Consider the following 26,688-nt stretch of genomic DNA (forward strand, 5'->3'; position numbering starts at 1 on the left):
AGAATGTAACCAAGATGAAAGGCCTTTTTTATCTATTTATGCTGTGTTTTTAAGAGTAACTGAATAAAAATGGGTTTTTGAAATCCAATATAAGCCATCAAACAAACATCTTTAAACTGGTACTTAGGAACCAGTTAGTTTATTTAATGGTATTCTCATCTATTTGGACAACTACCTTTTAGTTCTGCTGAAGACTTTTTTAAGTAATGTACCTTGTTTTTACAGAGGTTTTTACGAGGTTTTGGGTCAGAAAGCAGAAGTGCTAATGGTTGAAAGACCTCAAGGAAGACTGAACAGGAAGTCTCTTAGCAAATGACTTTAATAGAACCATGCAAGAAATCTGGAGAAAACACCTTTTCTACCACATTTAGAGGGAAACTGCAGACACACATGTAAAAACTAAACTGTAACTAAAAAGGACAGACAGCAGCCCCTTCAGGGTGTCGCCTTGGCAACACCAGGACCTCACTACCCATAACTGCCCTGCACAAAAGAAAGTATGCTGCCCTCCTGAGTAACCCTTGTGCTATCCTAGGCACTTTAACATTGGGAGTTGGGTCATCTAGACCCACTAGACAGTGCTCTGAACCTTTTTTCTTCAATAATTTGTGATCTTCACTGGTGTCCATGGATTACATGAAATCTTTCCACCTTTATCCACCTTTGTCGTGGTAGAGAGAACACGTCAATGTAAGGGGGGGGGGGGGGGGGTCATCTAAGATAGCACAAGGGTCAAACCGGTGCCCCAAATTTATAAATGTAACTGATCACATCAAGAACATGAAAATCTACCTGCATTGATCACCTATCAGCCCTGATGACATACCACAAGTTTTACTATAGCTTCTAGATGCAGCAGCCAATCAGAGGAGCTCATACTGCCGTAGGTGCATTCTCTGGATGATGTCCCGGCAGTCATTGAAGACTCGACGGATGTTCTCCGTATCCACGGCGCAGGTGAAGTGCGGGTAACAGTAATGTTTGCCGTCACCGCTGGCCGTGCTGATCCTCTGAAATACAAGATGTTTAGCAGGATTAGCCCCAACCTGGGAGTATCGTCGCTGTCTGACTATTGAAAGCAGCCAGTTTGTTGTCCCATCTCTTTCTGAAACCTTATGATCATAGTTTATTCCGTCACTATTTGAAAGAAACCTTAAGATCACTTGTCGTTTGTAAAGCTCTACAGGGAATAGTGTGCTGTTACTTTTGGTACTTTTTCATATTGTTTATTTATTTTCTGAACTCGTTTTATCCCTTTCGGGGTCACGGGGCTGCTGGGGCCTAACACGACCACTGTTGGGCAAGGCAAGGGCTCTTCCTGGACGGGTCGCCAGTCTGTTGCAGGGCCACAATCCCACTCCCATGCACTCACATTCCCACCTAGGGACAATTTAGAGGAATGAATGAACACATGAAGCATGTTTTTGGTTGGTGGGAGGAAGCCCAAGTCCCTGGAGAGAAACCACACATGCACGGGGAGAACATGTAAACTCCACACACAAGGGTCATAGCTGGGACTTGAACCTTATTGCTGTAAGGCCCTAACCCCTGTACCCCCATAGAAAATCAATAGGACAAAATATAATTTAAAAACTACTTAAGGTAATGTTATAGCAATAACTTCAGAATTGTCTTCCCAAGCTGTATCAAAGCTGGCTCAAAAGCACCACCATGTGGTCAGATGTAGAACAAAATGCATTTGGGCCTTAATCTCACAAAAACTGTCGTTTTTTTCAACCCTCAGAATCCTCCAATACTAGAAAAACTTTAGAAATTGGTCTGCCTACTTCAAGCATTCTAGGTTTTCTGCCACTTTGGATTTTTTGTTTGAGATACTTTTTAAAGAACTTTAGCTGATCGTTTCAGCCCATTTAAACCGCCACAAACCCAACGGTACCACTCATCTTACTCAACTCCTCACTATTTTCCTAAAACACATAATGCAGTTTAGAGAGGCGTGGTCGTCAACTTTGCAGTCCTAAAACTCCTCCACTGATCAGCCCAGCCTGACCAATTTTAAACAATACTTTCTTAATGAGTGACCGTTAGGCTCAACAAGGTTAACACCAACTGTCCATAGGTGGTGTGTTACTTCAGTGGTCTAGTGTAAACACATAAAAGTAGCTTTTTGGCACCACCTTGTGGTTATTTATAGAATATTTTGTAACATGAATTTGGATGAAATCTATGTTTTATATATATCTTGCTCATAGGAGCCTTCTGATTGGTCTAGAAAAGAGTCGGCCCACCTCACTATGTGGTAATATCCGCCACTCTGTTTGCTCCTACTCCTTCACTCTACCAGCAGCAGCTTATAAATGACTGACTAAAGCACTGCTTTCAGGAATCACACCTAGTTCTTAAAAAGAAATGCATTTTTTACTTAATATTCTAAACCGTCTTCCACATCATCAACAGCACTGTCATTAGGAATGTCATCATCTACATAGTTCTTACTTTCATCATTACCATCACTGTCCTCTGGTAATTATCACAGAAATTAACATTCTTACTGTCTTTCAATACCTTGGCTCTCTTCATTATCACTGTTCTCATGACTGTCATTAACATTCTCATTGTAGTCATGGAAATCTTCGTCACCCTCACCAGAAATTCATCCCTGATGAAGAACTTTGCTCGAGTGACCTGTGGGTCTTCAACAGCATCTGGAACACCTGCATACAGATGTACAGGTTAGGGAGCAGAGCTCACACTCGGTTTTCGTGACAAGTGTTTGGGAGAGGGGGAAGACGCGAGTGCCTTTTACCATCTGCGGGGACCTGATAGTTTTTATACTCCGGAAAATAATCCTCCAATTTGGATTTTCCAGCCAGAATCTTCTCTGCCAACATGTCCTGTTTATTTAGGAACAGGATCACCGAGATGGTCTTCAGAAATCTGCAGTCCATCACAAAACAAACAGGCGTTTTGCTGCCCATCACAAGGGCTCCACAGCCAATCCCAAAGCGGAAAGGTCTTCTGCAGCCTCACCTGTTGGTCCAAATAGATCTGAAAAGGTCGAGCGACTCTCTGAGGCGGTTGGTGGAGTTGTCCTCTCTGATCACCATGTTGTAGCTGCTGCTGGCTGCCACAAAGATGATTGCAGTTACATCTGAGGATGAATGCAGAGCCGGTTCTGACCATGCTGGCAATTTACACGTTGGAAAAAACGGTGAATTTCCTACCATTAAAACACTGGATCCACTTTCTTCGCTCATCCCTCTGACCACCAACATCAAACATGCTGACACAAAGAGACTTGCTCGTCAAACACTATCATTTACTGTTTCCATTAGAATTCTGGGATGTCAAAGCAGACTGAGCATGCACAGTGGAGCGTCTGGGTTCTCCCATTTTTACTTACTGGAAGTTGACTTTATCCACCTGGAACCTAGTTTCAAAGATTCCTGAGGTCAAAACTCTGCAGCGTAGCAAATCCTGCAGGAAAAGAACAGGCGTGGGATCTGTTTCAGTCGAGAACAGCAGCCAGGTTGTTCAGGGTTTTTGTTACCTGGTCAGTGGGCGAGTAATCAGGCCTCCTGATGCACTCTAACTTGTCCAGGAAGCTGAAACATGGAGAGAAGCAGATGATTACATCCTCACCGACCAACACTGTACGTTTCCAGCAACATACAACAATGTGATGAGGCGTTTGGCCCAGTTCCAGTTCGTTTGCTTACATTTTTGTCACTCTTCAAGTATTGAAGAAAGACATCTTTAAAAATGCAGTTTTTTTTAAATAAAAATGTATTTTGTTTTAAACAAAAGGGACAAACTTTCTGGCCTCTGAAAATTTATACTTGCCAAATTGTTATTTTTTTAACCCCTTGTGCTTTCTTAGATGACCCCCCCCCCCCCCCCCCTCCATTGACGTGTTCTCCCTACCATGACAAAGGTGGATAAAGGTGGAAAGATTTCATGTAATCCATGGACACCAGTGAAGATCACAAATCATTGAAGAAAAAAGGTTCAGAGCACTGTCTAGTGGGTCTAGATGACCCAACTCCCAACGTTAAAGTGCATAGGATAGCACAAGGATTACACAACGATTGTAAAACTGTAGAACTTCAAGCTAATTTTTTCAGCTGTTTTCACTAATTGAATCAACATAAGCCGTGAAGTGTTTGAAATCAACCACCTTTTCAGGCGTTGTAGCCTACTGTCAAGCTGGTGATGAAGCACAACTGGTTAATTCATGTATTGGCAAGGAATACTGCAACAAAAAAGTTGCATTTCTAAAGCTGTATAGTCTTCAGAATTTGGACCAGAACTGGAGAAACCAATCATAAAATTTTTTTTACTGTCTCTATTCTTTTCACTGAATAGCTGCACTTTCTTCACAATTTAGTTCAACTCTGTTTTTGAAATAAATTGTCGTGTTCAAAGGAAAGCTGCTTTCGCAGTGTTTCTGTGACATAACGTAAAGCAAAATTCTGAAACTTGCATTGCAGGATTTTTAAAATTATTTATTGGTCTGCTACAAATAAGTATTTGAACCCCGTCTATCAGCTAGAATTCTGGCCCTCAGAGACCTGTTAGTCCACCTTTAAATAGTCCACCTCCACTCCACTTATTCTCCTAAATCAGAAGCACCTGTTTGAGGTGGTTAGCTGCATAAAGACACCTGTCCACCCCATACAACCAGTAAGACTCCAACTACTAACATGGTCCAGACCAAAGAGCTGTCCAAAGACACCAGAGACCAAACTGTAGACCTTCACAAGGCCAGAAAGGTCTACGGGGCAATTACCAAGCAGCTTGGTGCACAAAGATCCACTGTTGGAGCAATTCTTTGAAAATGGAAGAAGCTAAACATGACTGTCAATCTCCCTGAACTGGGGCTCCATGCAAGATCTCACCTGGTGGGGTCTCAATGGTCCTAAGAAAGGTGAGGACTCAGCCCAAAACTACATGGGAGGAGCTGGTCACTGAACTGAAAAGACCACCGTTTCCATGGTTACAGTTGGTAATCCACTAAGAAGTCACGATTTGTATGCACGACTTGGAAGGTTCCCCTGCTTAAACCAGCACACGTCCAGACCCGTCTGAAGCCAATCACCATTTGGACGATCCAGAGGAATCATGGGAGAAAGTCATGTGGTCAGATGAGACCAAAATAGAACTTTGTGGTCTTAATTCGTGAGATTTTGGGGAACAACCTCCTTCCCTCAGGTAGAGCATTGAAGATAGGCGTGGCTGGGTCTTCCAATAGGACAATGACCCGAAGCACACAGCCAGGAGAACCAAGGAGTAGCTCCATAAGAACCACATCAAGGTTCTGGAGTAGCCTGGCCAGTCTGCTCAACCCAATAGAAAATCTTTAGAGGGACAACCCAGTGACAGTCCAGAAGCCCGACTGATCTAGAAGGGATCTGTTAGGAGGAGGGGGCCAAAATCCTTCCTGCAGTATTAGCAAACCTGCTTAAAAACTACAGGAAATGTTTGACCTGTGGAATCACAAAAGCTAATGGAAATAATATTAACATTGATTTTCTCAGAAAAGATGGAAGGAGTATTTTGAGGAGCTGATGAACGAGGAAAATGACAGGGAAAGAAGGGAGGAAGATGTGGTTGTTGTGGAGCAGGAAGTAGCAGAGATTGGAAAGGATGAGGTTAGGAAGGCTCTGAAAAGGATGAAGAGCGCAAAGGCCGTTGGTCCTGATGACCTACCTGTGGAGGTATGGAAGTGCTTAGGAGAGACAGCAGTGGAATTTCTAACGAGGTTGTTCAATAGGATTCTAGAGAGTGAGAAGATGCCTGAGGAATGGAGGAGAAGCGTTCTGGTTCCGATCTTTAAGAACAAGGGTGACACGCAGAACTGCAGCAACTATAGAGGAATAAAGTTGATGAGCCACACAATGAAGCTGTGGGAAAGAGTAGTGGAAGCCAGGCTTAGGAAGAAGGTGGAGATTTGTGAGCAGCAGTATGGTTTCATGCCCCGTAAAAGCACCACTGATGCCATTTTTGCTTTGAGAATGTTGATGGAAAAGTACAGAGAAGGTCAGAAGGAGCTGCATTGTGTGTTCGTAGATTTAGAGAAGGCGTATGACAGGGTGCCGAGGGAGGAACTGTGGTACTGTATGAGGTCGTCTGGAGTGGCAGAGAAGTATGTCAGAGTAGTTCAGGACATGTATGAGAGAAGTATGACGGTGGTGAGATGTGCTGTAGGTCAGACAGAGGAGTTCAAGGTGGAGGTGGGACTACGCCAAGGATCAGCTTTGAGTCCCTTCTTGTTTGCTATGCTGATGGACAGGCTGACAGACGAGGTAAGACAGGAATCTCCCTGGACAATGATGTTTGCGGATGACATTGTTATTTGCAGTGAGAGTAGAGAGCAGGTGGAGGAACAGCTAGAGAGGTGGAGGTTTGCTCTGGAAAGAAGAGGCATGAAGGTCAGTCGTAGTAAGACAGAATACATGTGTCTGAACGAGAGGGATCAAGGTAGAAGCGGTAGGTTACAGGGGGCTGAGGTGAAGAAGGTGCAGGAGTTTAAGTACTTGGGGTCAACAGTTCAGTGTGATGGGGAGTGTGGAAAAGAGGTGAAGAGGCGAGTGCAGGCAGGTTGGAGCAGGTGGAGGAAAGTGTCAGGAGTGTTGTGTGACAGAAGAGTGCCAGCAAGACTCAAAGGAAAGGTGTACAAGACAGTGGTGAGACCAGCTCTGCTCTATGGGTTAGAGACGGTAGCAGTGAGACAGAGACAAGAGGCTGAGATGGAGGTAGCAGAGATGAAGATGTTGAGGTTCTCCTTAGGAGTGACCAGGTTAGACAGGATAAGGAACGAGTACATCAGAGGGACGGCTCATGTTGCCTGTGTTAGCGACAAAGTCAGAGAAGCCAGACTGAGATGGTTTGGACATGTTCAGAGGAGGGATAGTGGATATATTGGTAGAAGGATGTTGGAGATGGAGCTGCCTGGCAGGAGGGCAAGAGGACGGCCAAAGAGGAGGTATATGGATGTCTTAACAGAGGACATGAAGTTGGCTAATGTTAGGGTAGAAGATGTTCATGATAGAGTGAGGTGGAAAAGGATTCGCTGTGGCGACCCCTGATGGGAAAAGCCCAAAGAGAAAGAAGTTCAAATACTTCTTTGCAGCAGAAGCATATAAATCAATTATTTAAAAAAATAATCCAATGGGATTTCCAGATTGTTTTAGATCATGTCTCTCACAGTGAACATGCACCCATGATGAAAATGTCAGAGGAGTTCATATACTTATTCACTTGAATTTATAGAGCTCGGGTACTCTACCAGAGGCCTGGGAGCTTAAAGGTCCTGCAGTGTCTTAGTTGTTCCAAGTACTGCGCTTTTCTGGACTCAGATCTGAGGTCTTTCCAGGGATCTGTTGTAGCCACTCCTCCAGCTTGGGGGTTACTGCCCGAGTGCTCCAATTACCACAGGCACCACTGTCACCTCCACTTTCCATGCTTTCTCCAGTTCTTCTAAGTCTTAAGTTCTTCTGTATATTTTTCCAGCAACTTGATTGTGGCGCTCCATGTATGCTTTCCCTGCCAGCATCTTACATCCTGCAGTTATGTGCTGGGTTGTTTCAGGCGCCTCTTTACACAGCCTACACCTTGGGTCTTGTCTGGTGTGGTAGATCTACACCTTGGGTCTTGTCTGGTGTGGTAGATCTACACCTTGGGTCTTGTCTGGTGTGGTAGATCTACACCTTGGGTCTTGTCTGGTGTGGTAGATCTACACCTTAGGTATTGTCTGGTGTGGTAGATCTACACCCTGGGTCTTGTCTGGTGTGGTAGATCTACACCCTGGGTCTTGTCTGGTGTGGTAGATCTACACCTTGGGTCTTGTCTGATCTCCTATGAGGATCTATCCTCCATGCTGGTTAATAGAACTACATCCAACGGTTTCCTCTGTAATCTTTGTGGATAAAGTCAGTGGAAGAACAGAACAGACTGGTGATATTGTGACGAGCACAAAAAGAAAACAGATCTCGTCTGTGACACAGAAACTTTGGGGCCTTTCAATTTCTAATTGGAGCTCATCTCCTAGTTTTAATGAACAGATGAGGTTGGTAAGTTTGTAGTTATTTGCTTTTGTAGCAGTCTGAACAAAACGTGTCTCACATAACAAGTCTTTCTATATGGATAAAAAACATGATTTAAAATGGATTGACTCATCATGTTAGATCTAAAGGAATTTTGAGTCCTGGTGTTTTATTTTAGTCTAGATAATTACTCTTTTAAAGATATATTGGGTCAAATGTATGACAAATGTATGGGTTCGGTGAGTTCAGTTCGGTTCATTCGTTTCAGACCTATGCAGAACAGCAGTGGGGACAGAGCATCACCTTGAAATAAATCGTTCGCCCTTCCGTTAGCCATTCGGGGTGAGTCCCATCTCTTAGCAGCTGGTTGATTTGTGCTGCGGGGGACTCCTGGAGGGCAGTGAGTTTCTTTAGCCAGTAGGCATGTATCATGTCAGAACCCGGTCCTGTCCAGTTCTTCATACCTGAGATTCTTTCTTACATGAATATATTCAATGTATATGTCAAGGGTGTAATAATTATTCCATAAATTGATGAATCGATTTCTATTCCTAGGATCGAAACAGATCGATCTGTCTGAGGCAGAATTGAATCGTATCAACCAATACCAAAAAAATGGTTTAGATCAGGAGTGTCAAACTCATTTTCACATCAGCATAGTGGCTGTCCTCAAAGGGCCAGATATAATTTATACATGTAACTGAATGTAATGAAAAATGAATGTAACTTCTCCTTAAATGATTGTTAAATAACTCAATATTTATTTATAATAACTTTTTAAAGTGAAAATTACAGTTGCATAGAAAACACATGTTTGCTTGTTACTCTAGCATAAATCCTTTTACATTTCATTCTGTCAGGTTAGGTTAAATGGACAGTGTTTAAGTCCTAATGTATAGTTGCCCAATCCTATATTTCCAGTCCAATTCCTCCTAGATATGAATACATACACATCAAATTTTAATTTTTTATTTTAAGAAATAAAAAACTTTTATGCCCCTGCAGGCCACATCAAATGACATGGAGGGCCACATTTGGCCCGCGGGCCTTGAGTTTGACACATGTGAGCTAGATATATAGATAGATTGATAGAGATAAAGCGATGATCAAATCAAAGTTAACCCTGGGTTAATGCTCGTGCACAGCAGGTACATAAAGACATTCTCAATGGATCGCCGATATCCGGAGTCACCATGGAAACTTGTGGAGAAAAAAAGAAAGCGCTACACTTTAGTGAGACTGAGTCTGAGATTAATGACGGCGAATGAAGATTATACGTCCATCAAAAAAGTAACACGGCTGCATCATCAGTAAAAGAAAGAGTTTCTGCTTGTAGTAGAAGAAAAGACAAAGTAAACGCACGAGTTTTTGATCTTATTTCCATTTTCATTTGACGCATATATATATATATATATATATATATATATATATATATATATATATATATATATATATATATATATATATATATATATATATATAACTTATCCAATTTTGCCAATTACTTGTTTGGTAACAAGTAATTCAGTTAAATTTACTCAACCTAATTTCTTACGTCTATAAAACTCAATAATTGCTCATACAACTCAAATTTACATATTTAACTAGATGTCTTATTACTCCAATTCAATTAATCTTTTTTCCATCGTAATGAATTCAAATTCTTGAACTCTCATATGTCTAAGTTTGAGCCGGCAGATCCTCATTTTTATAACAATAAAAAGAACAAAACAGTTTGTGCACGGTGCTTTCATTCGTTTAGGAATTTTCCAACATTGTCAATATACCAAGTAACCGTAGGGGTGCTTTATAAACTCATCATCCTCTTCCTCCCTCTCCCTCATGGTGCAGAGACTTGAGCAAAGTAGGACAAAATAACTTGGCAAAACACAGTAAAACAGCTAAACAACTAAACACATTTGGACAAAAAGCCACACTTAAACCCAAATCCATCCAGACAGGCAAAGGGAATGATATCCCACAATCCCTTGCGGTGCCGATCTAACAGCAGCACCAAAGTTACACCTACTTAATTGAATTAATTTGAATGAAAGTAAAATAACTGTCTGATAACTACGTGTTATTTTTAAACTGACTCAACAAAAAAAAAAAGATTTTTATTATCTTAACTGAAGCAAATAATTAAGTTAGATCAAAGTAAAAAGTTTATCTTTCCAACATGCATATGTGGTCTTATCACCCTCTCATGGTGGAAAAAGTATTATCTGGGCTTCTTCATCCACTAAATCATCTTCAAATGGACACGCCATGCTGCTTCACCTCTCTGAAAACAAACTAACCTTTAACTAAAGCTGCTCCAGACCAGGTTATGTTCAGAGCATGAGTTGCTATGGCAACTTGACCTACCCTGAAACATACCTCCATTTCTGGAACCAAAAGCTGAGGTTATCAACTTCCTTAGCCTCAAACTTACCGTGGGAGCTAGCATAACCTGCTTTCTGGAATACCCCCCCAATGCAATATCCCCCCCCCCCCCCCCTTTTTGACCAACTCAGACACAACACACTTCGTGGTAGTGTCCAGCCTGAGATTTGATTCATGATGTGCACTCATGGACAGTTACTGTTTTCACATGTTTCAGGAGAGAAGCGTGTGTGTGTGTGTGGGGGGGGTGGGGGTGGGGGGGGGGGGGGGTGGAAGAGGTTCTTAAATTCATCACTTTAATACATTTGAAGCATCAGTCTGTTAGACATCATACTAACAAATGTTTGTTTATTTCACAACTAAGCATAACTGCAACATCCTAATATGGATGTGGTGTCTGGAACAAAACCTGTAAATACAACTTTCAAGTTTTGGTACCCATCAGATAGAGAACAGAAGGAAAGAGTTGAAACCAGAATCTTTGAAAGTCAGGGCTGTGGATTTACAGGGAGCCGTTTCCACGTGCAGCTGTTCATGAAAACTTCAAATCAATTTGAAAGGAAATGACCCCAAAGCTATTTTTTTCACGGCATTGTCTTTGGTAGCCTGCAGAAGATTCCAGATTCTGCTAGAAATGAACTGAAAAGCTGTTAAACAAAAAAACACAAACTGAATTGAAACAAAGACAATTATGTATAAAAAAAGGTGTGCATCAATGTGTCCGTGTGTTGTCTTACTACTGAGCGCAGTCAATCAGCTGGTATTCGTTGGAACGCTCGAAGCAGGCCTTCACGCCATCGTCCTCCCACAGCTTCTGAGTATGCTCAAAAAAGTCCTGGCAACAAACACACAAGAGTTCAGCAGCAGTATTTGCATTAGAAATGTTGTAAATGACAAATACAGCTGAAGGTCTGGAGTGATTTCTGATCATGACTGACTTCTTTTTTGAATATCATGGGACATCTTAAAACTGAAAAGGCTGTCGAGAATGAGCATGACAGACAGCTTTGTCCACTGGACCCAAACTAAACACAGTTACAAAGCTGTGCTCCAGAATCCTCATCTATTGCTGTCCAGGACCCTGCAGTCAGAAGATGCACACCCCTGCAGGTCTTCACACCCAGTTCTGGTCTGCTCAGCGCTGCAGCTTAAAGGCTTTTGACCACAGTACTGATTTCTCTGAAAACTCTCAGAGTGGGAGTGGCGTTCTACGTTACAACAGACAGCTGTTAACGCTGTGAAATCACGGTGGCCCAAATGTTTGGAAGATGGTAAATGTGAAACCATCAGCGTTACTTTCTGTGTTTTGCCCTGAGCCTGTTTGTGTCTCATGTGAACTTGTTACATCACGTCATTACCATCATTACAACAAACAAACCCACAAATACTCCTGAGACACAAAGAGCATCAGGTACTGCTGTCTGCCAGGAGACACCACAACATGCCTGTGTGTGTTTTCACATGTGTGTGTTTTATTACTTGTATATGTGTTCGTTTGTGTACCTATGTGGGCGTTTTGTACCTAGATGTGTGTTTCCACCATTCTGTGTGTGTTTGTGTACCTGTTTGCACACCTGAGAAAGTTTGTGTGTCTGTGAACATGGATACGTTTCACCAACTGGGTGTGTTTGTGTTTTTGCCATTCACGTTTGTGCAAAAATGGAATATGGAATATGAATGATAACACAAAAACTTTAGCCATTTATTGTCAAAAAATTCTGTTTATTTTTTTTAAATCATAACAACAGAGATATAAAGTGTACATACTCCAGTTCTTAAACCTTGAATTGCCTCCTTTTGCATCGATACCATCTTGAAGTCTTTCGTGGTCGTTGTGGACAAGGTTCTTCATTTTCTCTGATGGTAAAGCATCCCATTCTTCTAGCCAGAAAACCTCAAGTTCCTTTAAATTCTTGGGCTGTCTTGCTTGAATGGCTCGTTTGAAATCTCCCCAGACGGTCTCAACATTATTGAGGTCAGGACGCTGAACCTTCACCTCAGTCTGTTGGAACCAGAGACAGGTGGACTTGGCCTTGTGTTCTGGATCCTTCTCATGTTGAAATGTCCAAAAGTGTCCCATGTGCAGCCTCTGAGCAGAAGTGCAAGTGTTCCTCCAGTATCTTCTGATAATGAGCTGCATTCATCTCACCATCATTCAGACCAAGTCTCCTGAGCCGTTGTAGCTCACACATCCCCAAACCATCAGCCATCCGCCTCCGTGTTTCACAGAAGGAACAGTGTTCTTTACATCATAGGCCTTGTTGACTCCTCTCCAAATGGAGCGTTTATGGTTGTGACCAAAAAGTTCAGTCGTGGTCTCATCTCTCCAAAGGACTTTGGTCTGAAAGTTTGGAGGCGTGTCTCTCTCCTGTTTAGTATTTTGTAAGCTTATTTTGTGACATTTATGCCAAAAAAAGACTGGTGGCTCGACAATGCAGCCCATTTTTATTCATGCCTCCTTATTTTACATCAGGAAACATCCACAGCATACTTTTGAGAGTCCTGGATCACAGCTGGATTATTTGTGTGTTTTTGTTTGCATCTTTAACGATTTTTCTGGCACAAATGTTTGCCACCGTGGTTTGGTTTCATCAGAATCCTGCTGACTGCCAATCTTCTTCAATCCCTTTCGTTGTTTTGTACAGCTCAGTTACCTTTTCCCGTGCGTTTTTTAACAGCCATTTAGCTTTCCCCATGGGTCAGGATCCAGAAATGTCAGTGCAACACTGGATAAGGGGGCAAGGGTCTCTTGGGAGCCCAGAAACTCAGGAAAGACCTTTTGTGCACACTCACTGATGACAGACAAACGGGTCACAGGTGAGGAAGGTTATCTTTAGCTGCCGTACAAACCCTTTTGGATCAGATTGTGTGCATGTTTTCTGAACAAAGTCATCAAGATATGTAAACTTTTGAACAGGGTCATTTGGGAGGTTTTTGTATTCATGATTTAAAAAGAGTAAATAGAATGTTTAAACGAAAAAACGCTTCTCCGAACCACTAACTAAAAAAAATTGTGTTATCATTGAAATTCTCTGAAAAATGATCAAGAAATCATGAAACCTTCTAGGGTCTGTAAGCTTATGAGCACAACACAATGTGTGTTTATTAGCATCTGTCTCCGGAAATGCACCTGTACAAGTGCATGTATCCACCTGTGTAACTGTGTGTTTGTGTACGAACCTTGGCAACATTTTTTGCACGTTTGTGTATCTCTAAACGTGTGCATGTTTTACGCCTGAGTGGCAGTCTGTCTGCGTACTTAAAGTCTAAAAGTCTTAAAGTATGCGTGCAACTGTTAGGTACGAGTGTGTGTGCACATGTAAGTGTTCAGCTGTGTACGTTTGTGTGTGGGTTTGTCTACATGTGTGAGTCTGTGGATCCATCAGGGTATTTGTTACAGCTGTGTTTTGCAGAAACTGAAGTGTTTTCCCCCGTTAGGCTTTGCGGCTCCACATGTGATAAACTCAAAGGAGAGAGAAGGTGAAGGAGGAGATTATCTTGTTTAGGTTCTTTGCAAATTTGCTTGAAACAGTAGAAGTTAACATCTTACTGTAACACCACTTAAAGGGCCTATACCATCCAAAATCAAATTTGGAGCTTTTTAAGTGTAATTTAATGTTCTTTCCTACTGAAAAGAAACCCTAAAGTGGCCTTTTGATCCGTTCATGCATTCCTGAGCATTCCTCTGATAACCTGCGCTCCGAGCAGCAGCCCGTCCCAATCCTCGAAAACGAGTTGCTTCTCACATTGTAATGTAGACCAATGAAAACCGCACCTTCCAGGAAAAGTCTGCGCTGCCAGCTCCGCCCCCAGGCTAACACACACACCCACTTTCTCAGTGGATATACAGGTAATCGTCAAAACGCTTTCCTTAAAATGCACAATATGCAAATCCATCTTTGCACAAGTTTGGATGTTTGTTTTCGTGGGCGAAACACAGACGCTGCTGAGGCTGACTCATGTTGACGTCATGAAATGGGCAGCTCTCACAGGGCGGAACCTCAGAGATCGAGTCGTCTTACTTTCCAGTTGGAAAAGAACTCAGGAAAATTACTTATATTTAATAATAAATAATTTTGTGTGCCAAAGGAGCTCTATTATCATATACATAGTTATTTTTTTTACTGTAAAAGGCTTTAGAAGAGCATGGTGTCGAACCTTTAGCATACATTCACGACCTCCAAACCCAAAGGCTCTTAGGTCGAATATTTCAAAACTTTGGATCAGGATTAAAGTGATCCAGATGAACAAATCCCCCGGTCTGACATAACAGATCACAGTTTTTATTAGAGAGTTTCAGGTCGGGGCACATACTGCAGAACGGCGGAATAAAACGTCACGTTCTATGCGGGTTCTATTATTTAAAAAATTAATAATAATGTAAAAATATATAAATATATATAAACCTAATTAGAACATTGTGACAGATTTGTTTTGTGTCTATGAAAATTAGGTCTCAGTATAGATTTTCTAAATTCACATATTTTCTCTTTTTTGAGGGGAAACAAATAAATATAAGAGAGAGAAGCAAATACAGGATCAGTCTCAGGTCCTCCTCTCAGCTGGGATCAGAATAATCCTCATTTTCAAGATCAAACTGATCCAGGATTCACTTCATTCAATTCAAGTTTTGAACTACCCAACAGAAGCATTTAAGATGGATCAAAGAAAGGATTCAATCACCAAATCCCAAACTTTAGAATCAAATTTGGTTTGAAAAAAACAATTTCAGATCAGGATCCAAATCCTGGAGGTTTAATTCTGTGGGATTATGTTAAGTGTTGAAAACACAGTGAGCAATGATACACACATTTTTGAATATTCAAGTTGACTGCATGAAATAATCATCTGTAATTACAGCCCAACAAATCATGACATTTTTATAAACATACACACATGTCAGCACAGATTTGGGTGTGTTTGCACATCACGGGGTTACCTCTGTGTATTCAAAGTCAGACAGTGGAGCGATGCTCTTTATGTAGTCCAATCGGAATTGATTGGCAGGGTTACCAAGAGGAACGGGTGGAGTCAGCATGCTCATTGCTGATACGATGGTCTGAAACACACAGTAAGAGTTTGTAAGAAAACCAAACTGCACGAGACGATGTCTTCATTTGTGTTAAAGACAGCAACAGAAGGAGAACCCAGTATTTCTTTAGTGAATTTATCTTCAAGGGACACACTGACTGCACTGTTTTCCTGAGCTACAAAAACATCAGATTGAGGTCTGGACTTTGACCAGTCCATGATTCCACATCGTCCAGCAGCTGTGGCTCCTCTTTCAGAAAGTCTCTGTCCTGTTTCTTGTGCTAAGTGTCTTGTGGCTCTGGAGGAACTTTGGTCTTTGATTTGCGGAGGTTCAATTCCCTGAAGGTCTGCCTTCAGGTCCCTGAGGCTTGGATGTGGACTGGATCAAAGTTCATCATTTTCATGTACCTCTGCAGTGACTCTTGTAAAGTAGAAATCAATCTTTCATAAAGTATTTAATAACAATTTTGAACTTAAACGTGTATTTGAGTGGAGTGACCTACCACAATAGCGTCCTTAATATTTTTTCTGATGTCCTGAACCTTTTCCTGCTTTTCTCTGGGGAAAAAAAACAGTGAGTTTGAGAGTCAGCAAAATTACTGTTAAAATGTCTGAATCTCAAATGAACTAAGCAATAGCAAATCCACATTATAAGAAACCACACTTTACTGCTATCATTAGAATTGGGAAAACATGGGATACGAATGACATCTTTGATTTGAAATGTTTCTCTGGATCAAAGCAAATCTACAATCCAGCACAAAGGTTCTGGAGACCACACCCTCTAGATTTCATAAAAGTAATGAATACCACAGAGTCTAGATTAAAAACAAAGTTTCAGACATAAAGACGTACAAACCCTTAATTAAAGAGATTTTGGACCCCAAAACATATTTGATTTGAGAGAATCTAGACAGCATAAAAGCTTCCCTGTGTCGCAGAGACTCTGCACCCCACAACATCAACTATGAACAAATAATCTTCTTAAACCTACCATATTTCAAGTTTTGGGAGTTTCCATAACATCTACATTCAACGCAGAAGTTCTAGGCTCTACAAATTTTAAAGTGTATCATAAATCTTCTGATCCCATAAGGTTTATACAAGCGGTTCTAGATTCTAGATCACAAGTGACCAACTCCAGGCCGCAAGGACCAGAGTTCAAGTTTTCCAACAAACCTGCCATGTGGCTTTTCTTTGACAAAATAAACCGAGGCGAGATCGAGGAAATCAACACCAGGTAGGTTTGGGTTTCTGAAAACCTGTTCACAACCCCTTCACAAATTCTGGACTTTAATCCAACATCTTTAACGCCACAAGTTCAAGACAACAGAACATACCAGCATTTAAATCCAGAGATTTTGGACCCCACTAATGAGGGACAGAAACCAGGCATAGGAATACATTTGTAACTCACTCAGCATTGAAGCCGTCTACATGAAGAATCCTCATCTGCTTTACAATGGTGCTTTTGCCAGACTCTCCTGCACCTACAGAAAAACATACAGATAATGAAGCAAGGAGAGACAAATGGACAGGCGGTCAGAAAGATATGCATCACCTAGCAGCAGCAGGCGGTGGGTAGCCTTATAGGCCTGCCTCTCCTTTTGTAGCTGCTTCTCAATCTTCTTGTTGGTCTCCCGTTTTGCTTTCTCATCGAGGCGTTCTTCATCCGTCTGTCCTCCCAGGCAGCCCATCTTACCCTAAACCATGAAATCACCAAACAAGAGTGAAACGAGAGCAAAGCCTTCTAAAAACAACCAAAGAACTCTTGAAAAACTCCCGTTACTCTTCATCAACATTAGTGTCAGTATGACAAACTTTGATTCTTCATGCAGAGATCAGAAGAGGAGACAGGGTGAAATGTGAAGGCTGGAAAACATTAAAACTCCAGAGAAGCGAAAGTCAGGTCCGTGGACTCGTGGGCTTTCTGGGGTAGCGGCAGCAGCCCTTCCCACTTCAGCCCTGTTCACTGACCTGCAGTTGTACTCGATAAAGCAACGTGTCACAGCTCCAAAGGTCCAGCCAAATCCGTCCTTCCGCCGTCCATGAAGTCCAGGAGAAAAAACCACGGAACCAGAAACTGCTGCTGCTCTCAAAAGACTGTTGTTGAGCAGCAATGCACCTGAGCAGCTCAGTGTCCCACCTGTCCGCCCCCTCTCTCCCCCACGGGGTCCAGGAGCCTCATTAGTCGTCTTCCTGCTTTTCTTAGGGGATTTCTGTTTTTCCTCTTATGTCAGTTAGCTGCCTGACGACAGCAGCGTGAGACAAAAACAAACCAGTTTCCTCCTGATTTCAGTGCAGAACCAGACATGACCCCAGAGAGCAAACAGACATCCTGCTGGTTCTGAACCTGCACATCTGGTCTTTGAGGTGAACGGTTTGGTTCTGTTCAATATACTGATCCAGGGACCAGGGAAGTCTGTCTTTCTGATGTAAATGCATTAAAATGGTGTCCAGAAAAAGGATTTTGCTTGAAAATCAACAAAGAAGAAATTCAAGAAAATGATTTGTTTAGTTACTAGATTATGTTGGTGTATATATTTAGAAGTATATATACAGTACAGAGAATGAGAAGGTTTGTCCAAACTTTAGGTCTGTACTGTATATATATATATATGTATTTTACTGCTCTTTTTTATAGTTAAACTCACTTGTGTAATTCTAAAGGGAGTGTGGAAAGAGTGTATTTAGGTATGTTTATTCTCTGTTTTTCTCGTGTGTGTTTTTTTGTTTGTGTGAGTTTGAATGTTGGATGCGCTCATATTCGAATTTCCTCAGCAAAGGCTGCCATCAGTAACACACTACACCACCAGGGACTCAAACCCTGCAGGGCCAGACGTGTCCCCCTGCTAAAACCAGTACATGTGCAGGCCCGTCTATAGTCTGCTAGAGAGCATTTGGATGATCCAGAAGAGGATTGGGAGAATGTCCTATGGTCAGATGAAACCACAATAGAACTTTTTGGTAAGAACTCTACTGTTTGGAGGAGAAAGAATGCTGAGCAGCATCCAAAGAACACCAGACCTACTGTAAAGCATGGGGGTGGAAGCATCATGCTTTGGGTTATTTTTCAGCAAAGAGACCAGGACGACTGATCCGTGTAAAGGAAAGAATGAATGGAGCCATGTATGGTCAGATTTAGAGTGAAAACCTAATCCATCAAGACATTGAAGATGAAACATGGCTGGGTTTTTCAGCATGACAACCATCCCAAACACACTGTTGCCCGGGTAACAAAGAGGTGGCTTCATGAGAAGCATTTCAAGGTCCTGGAGTGGTCTGGCCAGTCTCCAGATCTCAACACCATAGAAAATCTTTGGAGGGAGTTGAAAGTCTGTGTTGCCCAGCAACAGCACCAAAACATCACTGCTGTAGAGGAGATCTGCATGGAGGAATGGACCAAAATACCACCAACAGTTTTGTAGAACCTTGTAAAGACTTACAGAAAATGTTTGACTGCTGTCATTGCCAACAAAGGGTATTTAACAGCGATAGGCAAACTTTTCAACTCGTGGGCCATAAAGGGTTCTAAAATTCGATAGATGGGCCGGATCGGGAGGAGAAGCATGGAGTGTTTTGGTAATCCACCTTACAAGAGAAAGAAATAACATGGAATCTAAACGAAAGCATTTTGATTGAAAATTAATATACATTTTAAAGCAAAACATCTTTATGTTTTTTTTTTTGTTTTCACACTGCGGCGTTTGTTCTAATTTTAGAGCCAATTGCACCAATGGCCTTAAGCTAGGGGTCGGCAACCCAAAATGTTGAAAGAGCCAAATTGGATGAAAAAACAAATATGTCTGGAGCCGCAAAATATTAAAAGCCCTATTTAAGCCTTATAATGAAGGGAACAAATGCAATATGTATCTATATTAGCTATATTAGCCTGCTATCAAAATGGTAAATGGTAAATGGCGTATATTTATATAGCGCCTTTCTTCCTACAAGGACAAAGTGCTTTACAGTCACACACACATTCACACACTGGTGGCGGCTCCGCTGCCAAACACAGGCGCCCGCCTACCACCTGGAGCAAGGTTGTAGTAAGTTGCTACAAATACATAATGAGCGTAACGATCAAATGTTTATTTGCCCTGCAGTGCATTCTGCGGAGAACGACGCGTCACGTGACTGCTCTGTTGTGTAAGTTTAACTTCATTACAATATCAATGAATTATGTTTTATTGCTTTGATAAAATTAAAGAAATGTAATAAAGAAATCCGATTTTTGATGTCATTTTTATTTTGAGAGTTCGAACAAAAAACAATAAAATGGAACGTGCATGCCCCATGACAGTCAGCCTGCGCTCGAATGACAAAACAGCTTCAAGCATTTGTGGCGCCTGGAGACTTTCATTCAGCTCCTTTAGCTGGCTCGTCACAGTCATATCCACCAAAAAGTGCAGCTTTTAGAGCCACAGTATCTTCCAGTTGCGGGTAGTTCAGGTCTTTGCTTTTCAGGAATGTTTTCACGTGTTCTAAACAGACGACAAAGTGACGCAAAACGTCACCCCTGGACAGCCATCGGACTGTGGTGTGTAGCAGGAGATCAGAATATTCGCTTTCAACTTCATCAAGCAATGCACGGAACTGACGCTGGTTCTATTTACATCAGCCACCTGCCTAGTGGTCTGCTAAAAGTAAAAAAAAAAAAAGCCCTGCTGGTCAATGAGTTATATCGCGATATAACGCATTGCTGCTGGTAGAAACGTGTGTCGCAGGCTATGACGCAAACCTTCGTAGACAGAAATGTTGAAATTTAATATTGTAGTGGCGGTCATGCGCATTTTCGGTCTGCTAGCAGCAGGGGATTATGGGATGCTGTCTCCTGATCTAATTAAGGATCAGCATGAGCGTTTCTGTTTGCACACGTTTCTTTTCATATGACAGTTTTGTTGTTAGACCTTAGTTTATACTTCCTGTTATGTTGTTTCTTTATGTTTCACCATAAGCGTGTGTGTGTGTGTGTGTGTGTGTGTGTGTGGAGGGGGGGTTGATGATGCCTGTGCAATGTTCCATGTGTTGCGTGTTCAAACTTAATAAGCTTGTTATGCCGGAAAGGAGACTGTGCTCTCAGCTTCTCTTTCTGCCTCCTCCTTCCTGAGCAGTGGTCCCCAACCCTTTGGACGCCACGGTTCGGTATGACATCACTCAAACTTTCACGGACCTGTGATTTGAATGTAGGCAGGTGATTTTTATAGCAATACTACAAAGAAGATGCGGCAACATGAAACCCAAGCTTTTATTTTGACACCCACAACCTTGTACTTCGCACAGGTCTCATCATCCTCTCCCCTTCCCACACTCATGGTGCAACAAAGAAAGGCTGTCTATTGAATGTAGCTTTATTTTTTTTGAAGTGGAAGGCTCCTCTTCTGTCTCCTGGCTGGGCCTTTTCCCCTTACCAAAGAACCTTTCCAAAGATGTTTGTTTTTTACTCATTTTGCTAGTCCCTGGGGTTTTATTTTAGTGGTACGTATCACGTGACCGAGAAGAGCGCCTTGGCCGGCGTCTAGAGTGACAGAGAGGGATCGAACAGAGAATTGGGCAATTTAAAAAGAAAGCATCTTTCAGATTCCGAAATAAATGAAACAGAAGTAATGAAAGTTATTTGTTCTTTCTGTGCGGCCTGGTACCCAATGACTCACGGACCGGTACCGTTCTGTGGCCCAGGGGTTGGGGACCGCTTGCCTTAAGTACCTCATGTAAAACCCAAACTTGACCGGGGAGGACAGTCTTTGGGAATGGTCAGGTGGGGGGGGGGCACGGTGAAACATTCGTGCTCATCTCTTACCGGTCCGCCCCCCAATTTTAACTCTCACTTTAGACACCACACACTGCATGTTGACACCAAACACGCAGCAAATGCACACCTCACATGTATCCCGGGGTGGGGGGTTCTTTTTTTTTTTGTGGGGGTGGGGGGTTCTGCTGCTTGTCAGCAGTGGGGCCTGCCACCCCACTGGAGACCTATTTTACCTGCAGCACACACACCGCACACCCACACCACAATACACAGGTGGGATTGGGGAGGGGCGGCCGGTCTTCACCCGTCTGGTCCACTCGGGGCGGTCTTGCGTGTGGGGACCCTATCAGCCGGGCGTGCAGTGCTGGGGGTGGGTCTGTGGGCTGGAGGGGGTTACTGTGTGGCGACAGGGGGCAACCAGAAGAATGTGTGTGTGAGAGTGCATGGGTGGGGACAGGCCTGGGGTCTGCCTCGCCAGTAGCCACTGGGGCTCACCTTTCCTTATCCAGAGTGGGAAGAGAAGTGGTGGGGAAGGGGTTGAGGGACGTGTTGGGTAAGGGGGGGGCTGTAGAGGGTAGTGTAGTGTGGGAGGAGGTAGGGCCGGAGCTGTGGTTGTGTCGTGATCTTTGGGCTGATTGGGTCGGGTGCCGGGGCTGGCCTGCGGTGACGAGGCTCGGGCTGGGTGGTGGGCGGCTCCTGGGTCCTCTGGGTCCTGGCCTCATCCTTGTCCCACGTCTCAGTGTCCAGCGCCCGTCTGCCCCAATGGCTGCCACCCGGTACGGTGGAGCGCGCCTGTCCTGTGGCTCCTGACGCTGGGTTCGCCTATGCCTCCTGGTGCCGGAGGGGCCCCTGTAGGGGCCTCCTCTGCACCTGCGGATTCTTCTGAGACCGAGAAGCGCATTCTCGGTCTGGGAAGTGTGAGCGGGTTTGGCGTGTCGCCATCAGCAGTTGTTAAAGATGACTGAGCAACCGGAGGAGTCGCGGCGGATGTGTCGCTGACAGGCAGGTTGTTTTGCAGCCGTGACATGATGGCTTCCGTCGCAGTGTTCAGATGTTGGAGCTGGCAAATGTGCTCCAGCGACAAAGTAGCAAACCCGGTCAGGTTAGTTGGGCAAAGATCTCCTGCTGCTGGGTCTGTAGATCATTCAGTAGAATGTCTATTTTATACCCTTACAGGACACCGTAGAAAGTTTAGTTCGGTTGCTGGATGTATGATGGCTGCATGCTCGACATTAAAGCAGTGTTCTAGCTCCATCTAGTGTGATCCTTGACTCACACAAACATACAGAGAATTGAGAGAAATCTACAGGGTCCATGTTTAATGAAGTATTCTGTCACAAGAACAGGCTGACGGCTGGATCCAAATGCAGCAGGTTAATTAGCTCAGCTAAAGGTCCACAAAGCTAAATCAGGGTCAGGCAGGCAGGAGCCGATAACAGGCATGAAATCATTCGAGGAGAGACATGTTGGTCATGATTCCAGGCGAGGGTCGGGGCAGGCAAACGGAGTCAGAGAAAGGGTCAGGAGACAGAAGATCAGGTCCAAATGGCACAAACAAAACTTCATACTGAGCTCAGAGCAGAGCTTAAGTAGACTCTGATTGATGAATGAGAGTCCGGTGTGCAGGATCCAGGAAGTATGGTTATAACTCTGGAGATGGTTCCCAATGGTGACCAGAGGGGGAGACAGATTTCTGACTTCTGAGAGTTCTATTTGACAGGGATTTTGTTTTTGGGTGGTGGTGGGGGGCAGATAGTGGCACAGACTGCAGAAGGGTGGAATAAAATGTCACATTCTATGTGGGTCTCGATCATGACAGATTGAAGAAGAAAAAAATCATGCGTTTTTAATATTGTTCTGGGGCCGGACCAAACATGGAGGTGGGCCGGATCATAAATTGCCCACCCCTGGTATTGATATGACATTTTATTATTGACCAAATCTTAATTGGTCAATAATAAATAAATAATTCTTTTTTTCAATCTGGGTATGATTTTCTGGATTTTTTTCTCATGTTTCTGATTGTTGAGGTATACCTATGAACAAAATTACAGGCCTCTCTCATATTTTTAGTGAGAGTATTGCACAACTGGTGGCTGAAAAAATACTTTTTCCTCCACTGTATGTGCAAAGGTACATGCCTTTTAGACCTAAGCAAAGCATTTGTTCTAGATCCATACCTCTTATGTGCAATACAGTCTGTCCACCACTTCGCTCATGTGGTTTAGTTCCCATTTTCACCAACACTGCCAATGTCTTTCATTTAGGGAAAGCCAGATACATTTCATTGGGATAAGTAAACGTATCCCTCAAAGTTCCTTTCTTGGGCCACTATTATTTTCATTATTGTCTTTCCTATCTGCAACTCGAAATGTAATATGCAATTTATGCTGATGACACAATTATTGTCTTAGACCAGGGGACGGCAACCCATGGCTCCGGAGCCACATGTGGCTCTTTCATCCTTCTGTTGTGGCTCCCTGTGACTTTGGAAAATAATGAGTATTTTATAATAATTAAATTTTATTTTAGTTTGTTCATCTGCTGGCTCCGTACGAAGCGCGTACCACGTCAAAACCAGCTTCCTTAATAAGCACGTATTTATCGGGCGAGAACTGCAGAGCTGATAGCAGGAGGACACACGCGGTCCGGAGTGATCTTCTGCTGGGAACTTGACGTGCCGCGGGGCAGAGAAATTTTCTGATGACAGAGAGTTCGCGCCAGTGTTGCCAGATAGTCACAGTTTTCCAGCCAAAAAGTCATCTGAAAACCGCCAGACCCAGCCAAAAACCGCCCAACATAACTTTTGTTGATGTTTTTTTTCGTACTGGACTGATTTAGCAAAATAAAACATTTTTCTAAATAAAAGATAGTTCAGACTAATAATATAATGTGTACAATATTGAATATTTCTTCAGCGGGCCGCCTTCTTCCATTCATTTTCTTAACCCGCTCTATCCCCGCCGTAACTTGCGTCCGGCTCTTTCATCCTTGTGCTGCGCTGGAGCGCCACGACTATCGTATTTTGCGCTCTCTGTGTAGGACACACTGAGGTGCGCGGGGGAAACAAATCTCAGCTGCAGAGGATGTGAACAGGTGAACAGGTAGAGAGGAAAAGCAGGTGGAGAGGCGGAGGAGGGGCTTTGGCTTCAAACTCTGTCAGAGAGATGCAAACACGGGCGTCAGATTGAGACGCAGCTTTCCCTGCAGGAGTTGAAGCAGAGACTTTCCCTGGGATGATTTTATGAACTCAAACATGGAAACATGATCACCAAGTAGAACTCTTCAAAATAATATACCTGATCTCTCCACATTCTCAGTTTCTACCATGCATTGATGCACACATCGCTCCACGCAGCGATCAGACCAGAACTTCAGCTGGTGGCTCCTCCCAACGCGACCGCGGTATCATCCTTTTAAGAACATAATGTGCATTTGCAGTGATGTATGTTTCAGAGGATGTCTGATTGGCCAATCTACATGTCAATCAAGTCCCGTACTTCTCAGTGAGGATTTTGATTGGCTGGTGGATTTTAAAGAAATACTTTTTTTTATCTTTTCTGGCCCGCGATCTACGCCTTGAAGATCGACGTAATGAGCACCTTTGAATAATATATACATGCATAATATATATAATGATGTGAAAACAGGTTGTGGCTCCGGGTGCTTTCTTTTCATTAGGGGCGTCCCAAATGGCTCTTTGAGTAAAAAAGGTTGCTGACCCCTGCCCTAGACCAAGCATCACAGACGTTAGCTTTTCTTTGCAGCATGATTTTAACTCAATACAACTTTGGCTGACCTCAAATAAATCTTATGCTCTTTCAGAAAAACATTATTGCAGTAAGATTAAGTCTTGATTTACATTTTTTGGACTCCTGAGGCTACAAAGTCTTTTAAATATTTTGGTATCTGATTAGAACCTATTGTATCATTTGACACCAATAAACTCAATTACACATAAACAAACCTACCATCTCAAAACTCTTTACCAATCAGTTAACTGCTTCAATTTTCCTGTTAGGAAGAGACATTTCACAACTGTTACTGCCGATATTGGACTATGGAGACTTAATTTATTTTAATGCTACCTCTTTATGTTTACATTTTTTGGAATGATTTACAATATGCCGTTTAAAAGTTTGGGTTGGCTGTCACCATTAGGCTGATGGCAATTTCACTGGTTACAATTTATATGTAAATTCCTTTTTTTAAACTTTTCGTCCTTATTTGAAACAATACTTAGCTCCTTATGCTACACAATATAACCTACTCTACATTAATCAGATCTTTTCTGCGACAAGAATGACACATTTGGACAAATATGCAATTTATTTCAAGACACCAGATGATTGGAATAATCTAATCTCGCCAAATTCCTATGCTTTACCAGAATCTAGGAAAGCTCTTTTGGTTCATCGTCAGAATACATGCTATAGTTTGTGGTTTCCCGAACTTTGAATCTCTATTATTTATATTTTTATTGTTATTTGTGTGTCTTCTGTTTTCTTGCAAGGAGATAGTCTTGTATGCCTCTGTTGTGAACTGTTTAGGGTTTAGACTGAAATATGTTGTGGGTGTGTGAGTGTTTTGTGTCATCTACTGGACTTTAAAATAGTTTTGTTTTGTTTTTACTTTGTTGATTCCATGTTTGCTTGCATTTGCTTATTTACCATTTCATCTCAAGAAGCTATGTCCTCCCATTTGTGATTAAAAATGTCTAAATAAATACATTTATGGACATGCCCAGCAAAATGCACAGTTATGCAGTAAAACAGGGCACCAGTGGAAATAACAGACCAGTCAACGAAGAAGATAATCTTTTGTCGGTTTCAAAACAGAGGAAGACGTTTTATGGGATTAGAGGGAACATGAATCATCATGATCTTAAATCTCTCAATCAGTTTTGTCAGAATCTTTAATTCATTTTCTTTCATTCCTCTTCTGAAAGAGCAACCAAGAAATGTTTCTCCTTGTCAGCTGACCTTCCTCCCCTCTGCATAGCATCACCATGGTAACTAGGTGGGACAGCATTAGGATTTACTTTCTGCACATTGTGGTGTTTATCAAAACAAAATCATGCCAAACTCAAAACACAAATTCAAAAGTAATACAGGTGATTCTGTTCTTCAAGAGGATTGTAGCCCATTTTTCTGGCCACCATCCAGAGACTTTAACCTGAGAAACAGAAAAAGTTTCATTTTACTAATGCGGTTTAAAACAAGATCACACAAAAAGATCACGTTTACAACTAAGTAGCCAATTTTTAAAGACCTTACACATTAAGTCCAGAAACTGTTTGGGAATTTGCATTACAAAATTTGGTAAATATTAAATCCCACAGCAGCATCAGAAACATTTGATAGAAAAAAAATTACATCCTTAGCAGATTTGACTCATGAAGACAGACAGAACATACACTCACTGGTTACACACAGGTTATTAGACACTCCTGTCCAACTGCTCGTTAACGCAAAATCCTTATTCTTTTTTTATCTTACTAACCCTGTTTTTTAT

The 26,688-nt window shown here is 42.4% G+C and overlaps 2 protein-coding genes across 2 annotated transcripts in view; both read right to left on the minus strand.

The window, feature by feature from the left end:
- Window positions 1–717: 717 nt before the first annotated feature.
- Window positions 718–17,969, minus strand: LOC101161386 (guanine nucleotide-binding protein G(olf) subunit alpha). The gene is made up of 12 exons (XM_023950218.1): window positions 16,984–17,969; window positions 16,840–16,912; window positions 15,926–15,980; window positions 15,331–15,450; window positions 11,129–11,226; window positions 3,512–3,566; window positions 3,365–3,438; window positions 3,186–3,244; window positions 2,992–3,112; window positions 2,768–2,898; window positions 2,608–2,675; window positions 718–1,010 (listed from the first exon to the last, which is right to left on the minus strand). Exons 1-12 carry the CDS (start codon window positions 17,117–17,119, stop codon window positions 864–866), a joined length of 1,137 nt encoding a protein of 378 aa, XP_023805986.1. The 5' UTR covers window positions 17,120–17,969; the 3' UTR covers window positions 718–863.
- Window positions 17,970–25,484: 7,515 nt separating this feature from the next.
- The window catches only part of LOC101161871 (synaptonemal complex protein 2-like), a 51,493-nt gene continuing 50,289 nt past the window's right edge, over window positions 25,485–26,688 (minus strand). The window contains exon 25 of the mRNA XM_023950328.1: window positions 25,485–26,349. Within this exon, the coding sequence (XP_023806096.1) occupies window positions 26,301–26,349 (49 nt within the window). The 3' untranslated portion in view covers window positions 25,485–26,300. The remainder of the gene's footprint in view (window positions 26,350–26,688) is intronic.

Source organism: Oryzias latipes, chromosome 20 (genome assembly GCF_002234675.1).
Source record: "Oryzias latipes chromosome 20, ASM223467v1".
Taxonomy (NCBI): domain Eukaryota; kingdom Metazoa; phylum Chordata; class Actinopteri; order Beloniformes; family Adrianichthyidae; genus Oryzias; species Oryzias latipes.

What these genes read in the sequence shown, in the direction of transcription:
- LOC101161386 (XM_023950218.1), bottom strand. Translation starts at nt 17,119, where the DNA reads ATGGGCTGCCTGGGAGGACAGACGGATGAAGAACGCCTCGATGAGAAA. An exon ending in GTAGACGGCTTCAATGCTGA is followed by an intron (nt 15,981 to 16,839) that starts GTGAGTTACAAA and finishes TTTTTTCCCCAG; the next exon opens with AGAAAAGCAGGAAAAGGTTC. An exon ending in TCATCAGGGATGAATTTCTG is followed by an intron (nt 1,011 to 2,607) that starts GTGAGGGTGACG and finishes CTTGTATTTCAG; the next exon opens with AGGATCAGCACGGCCAGCGG.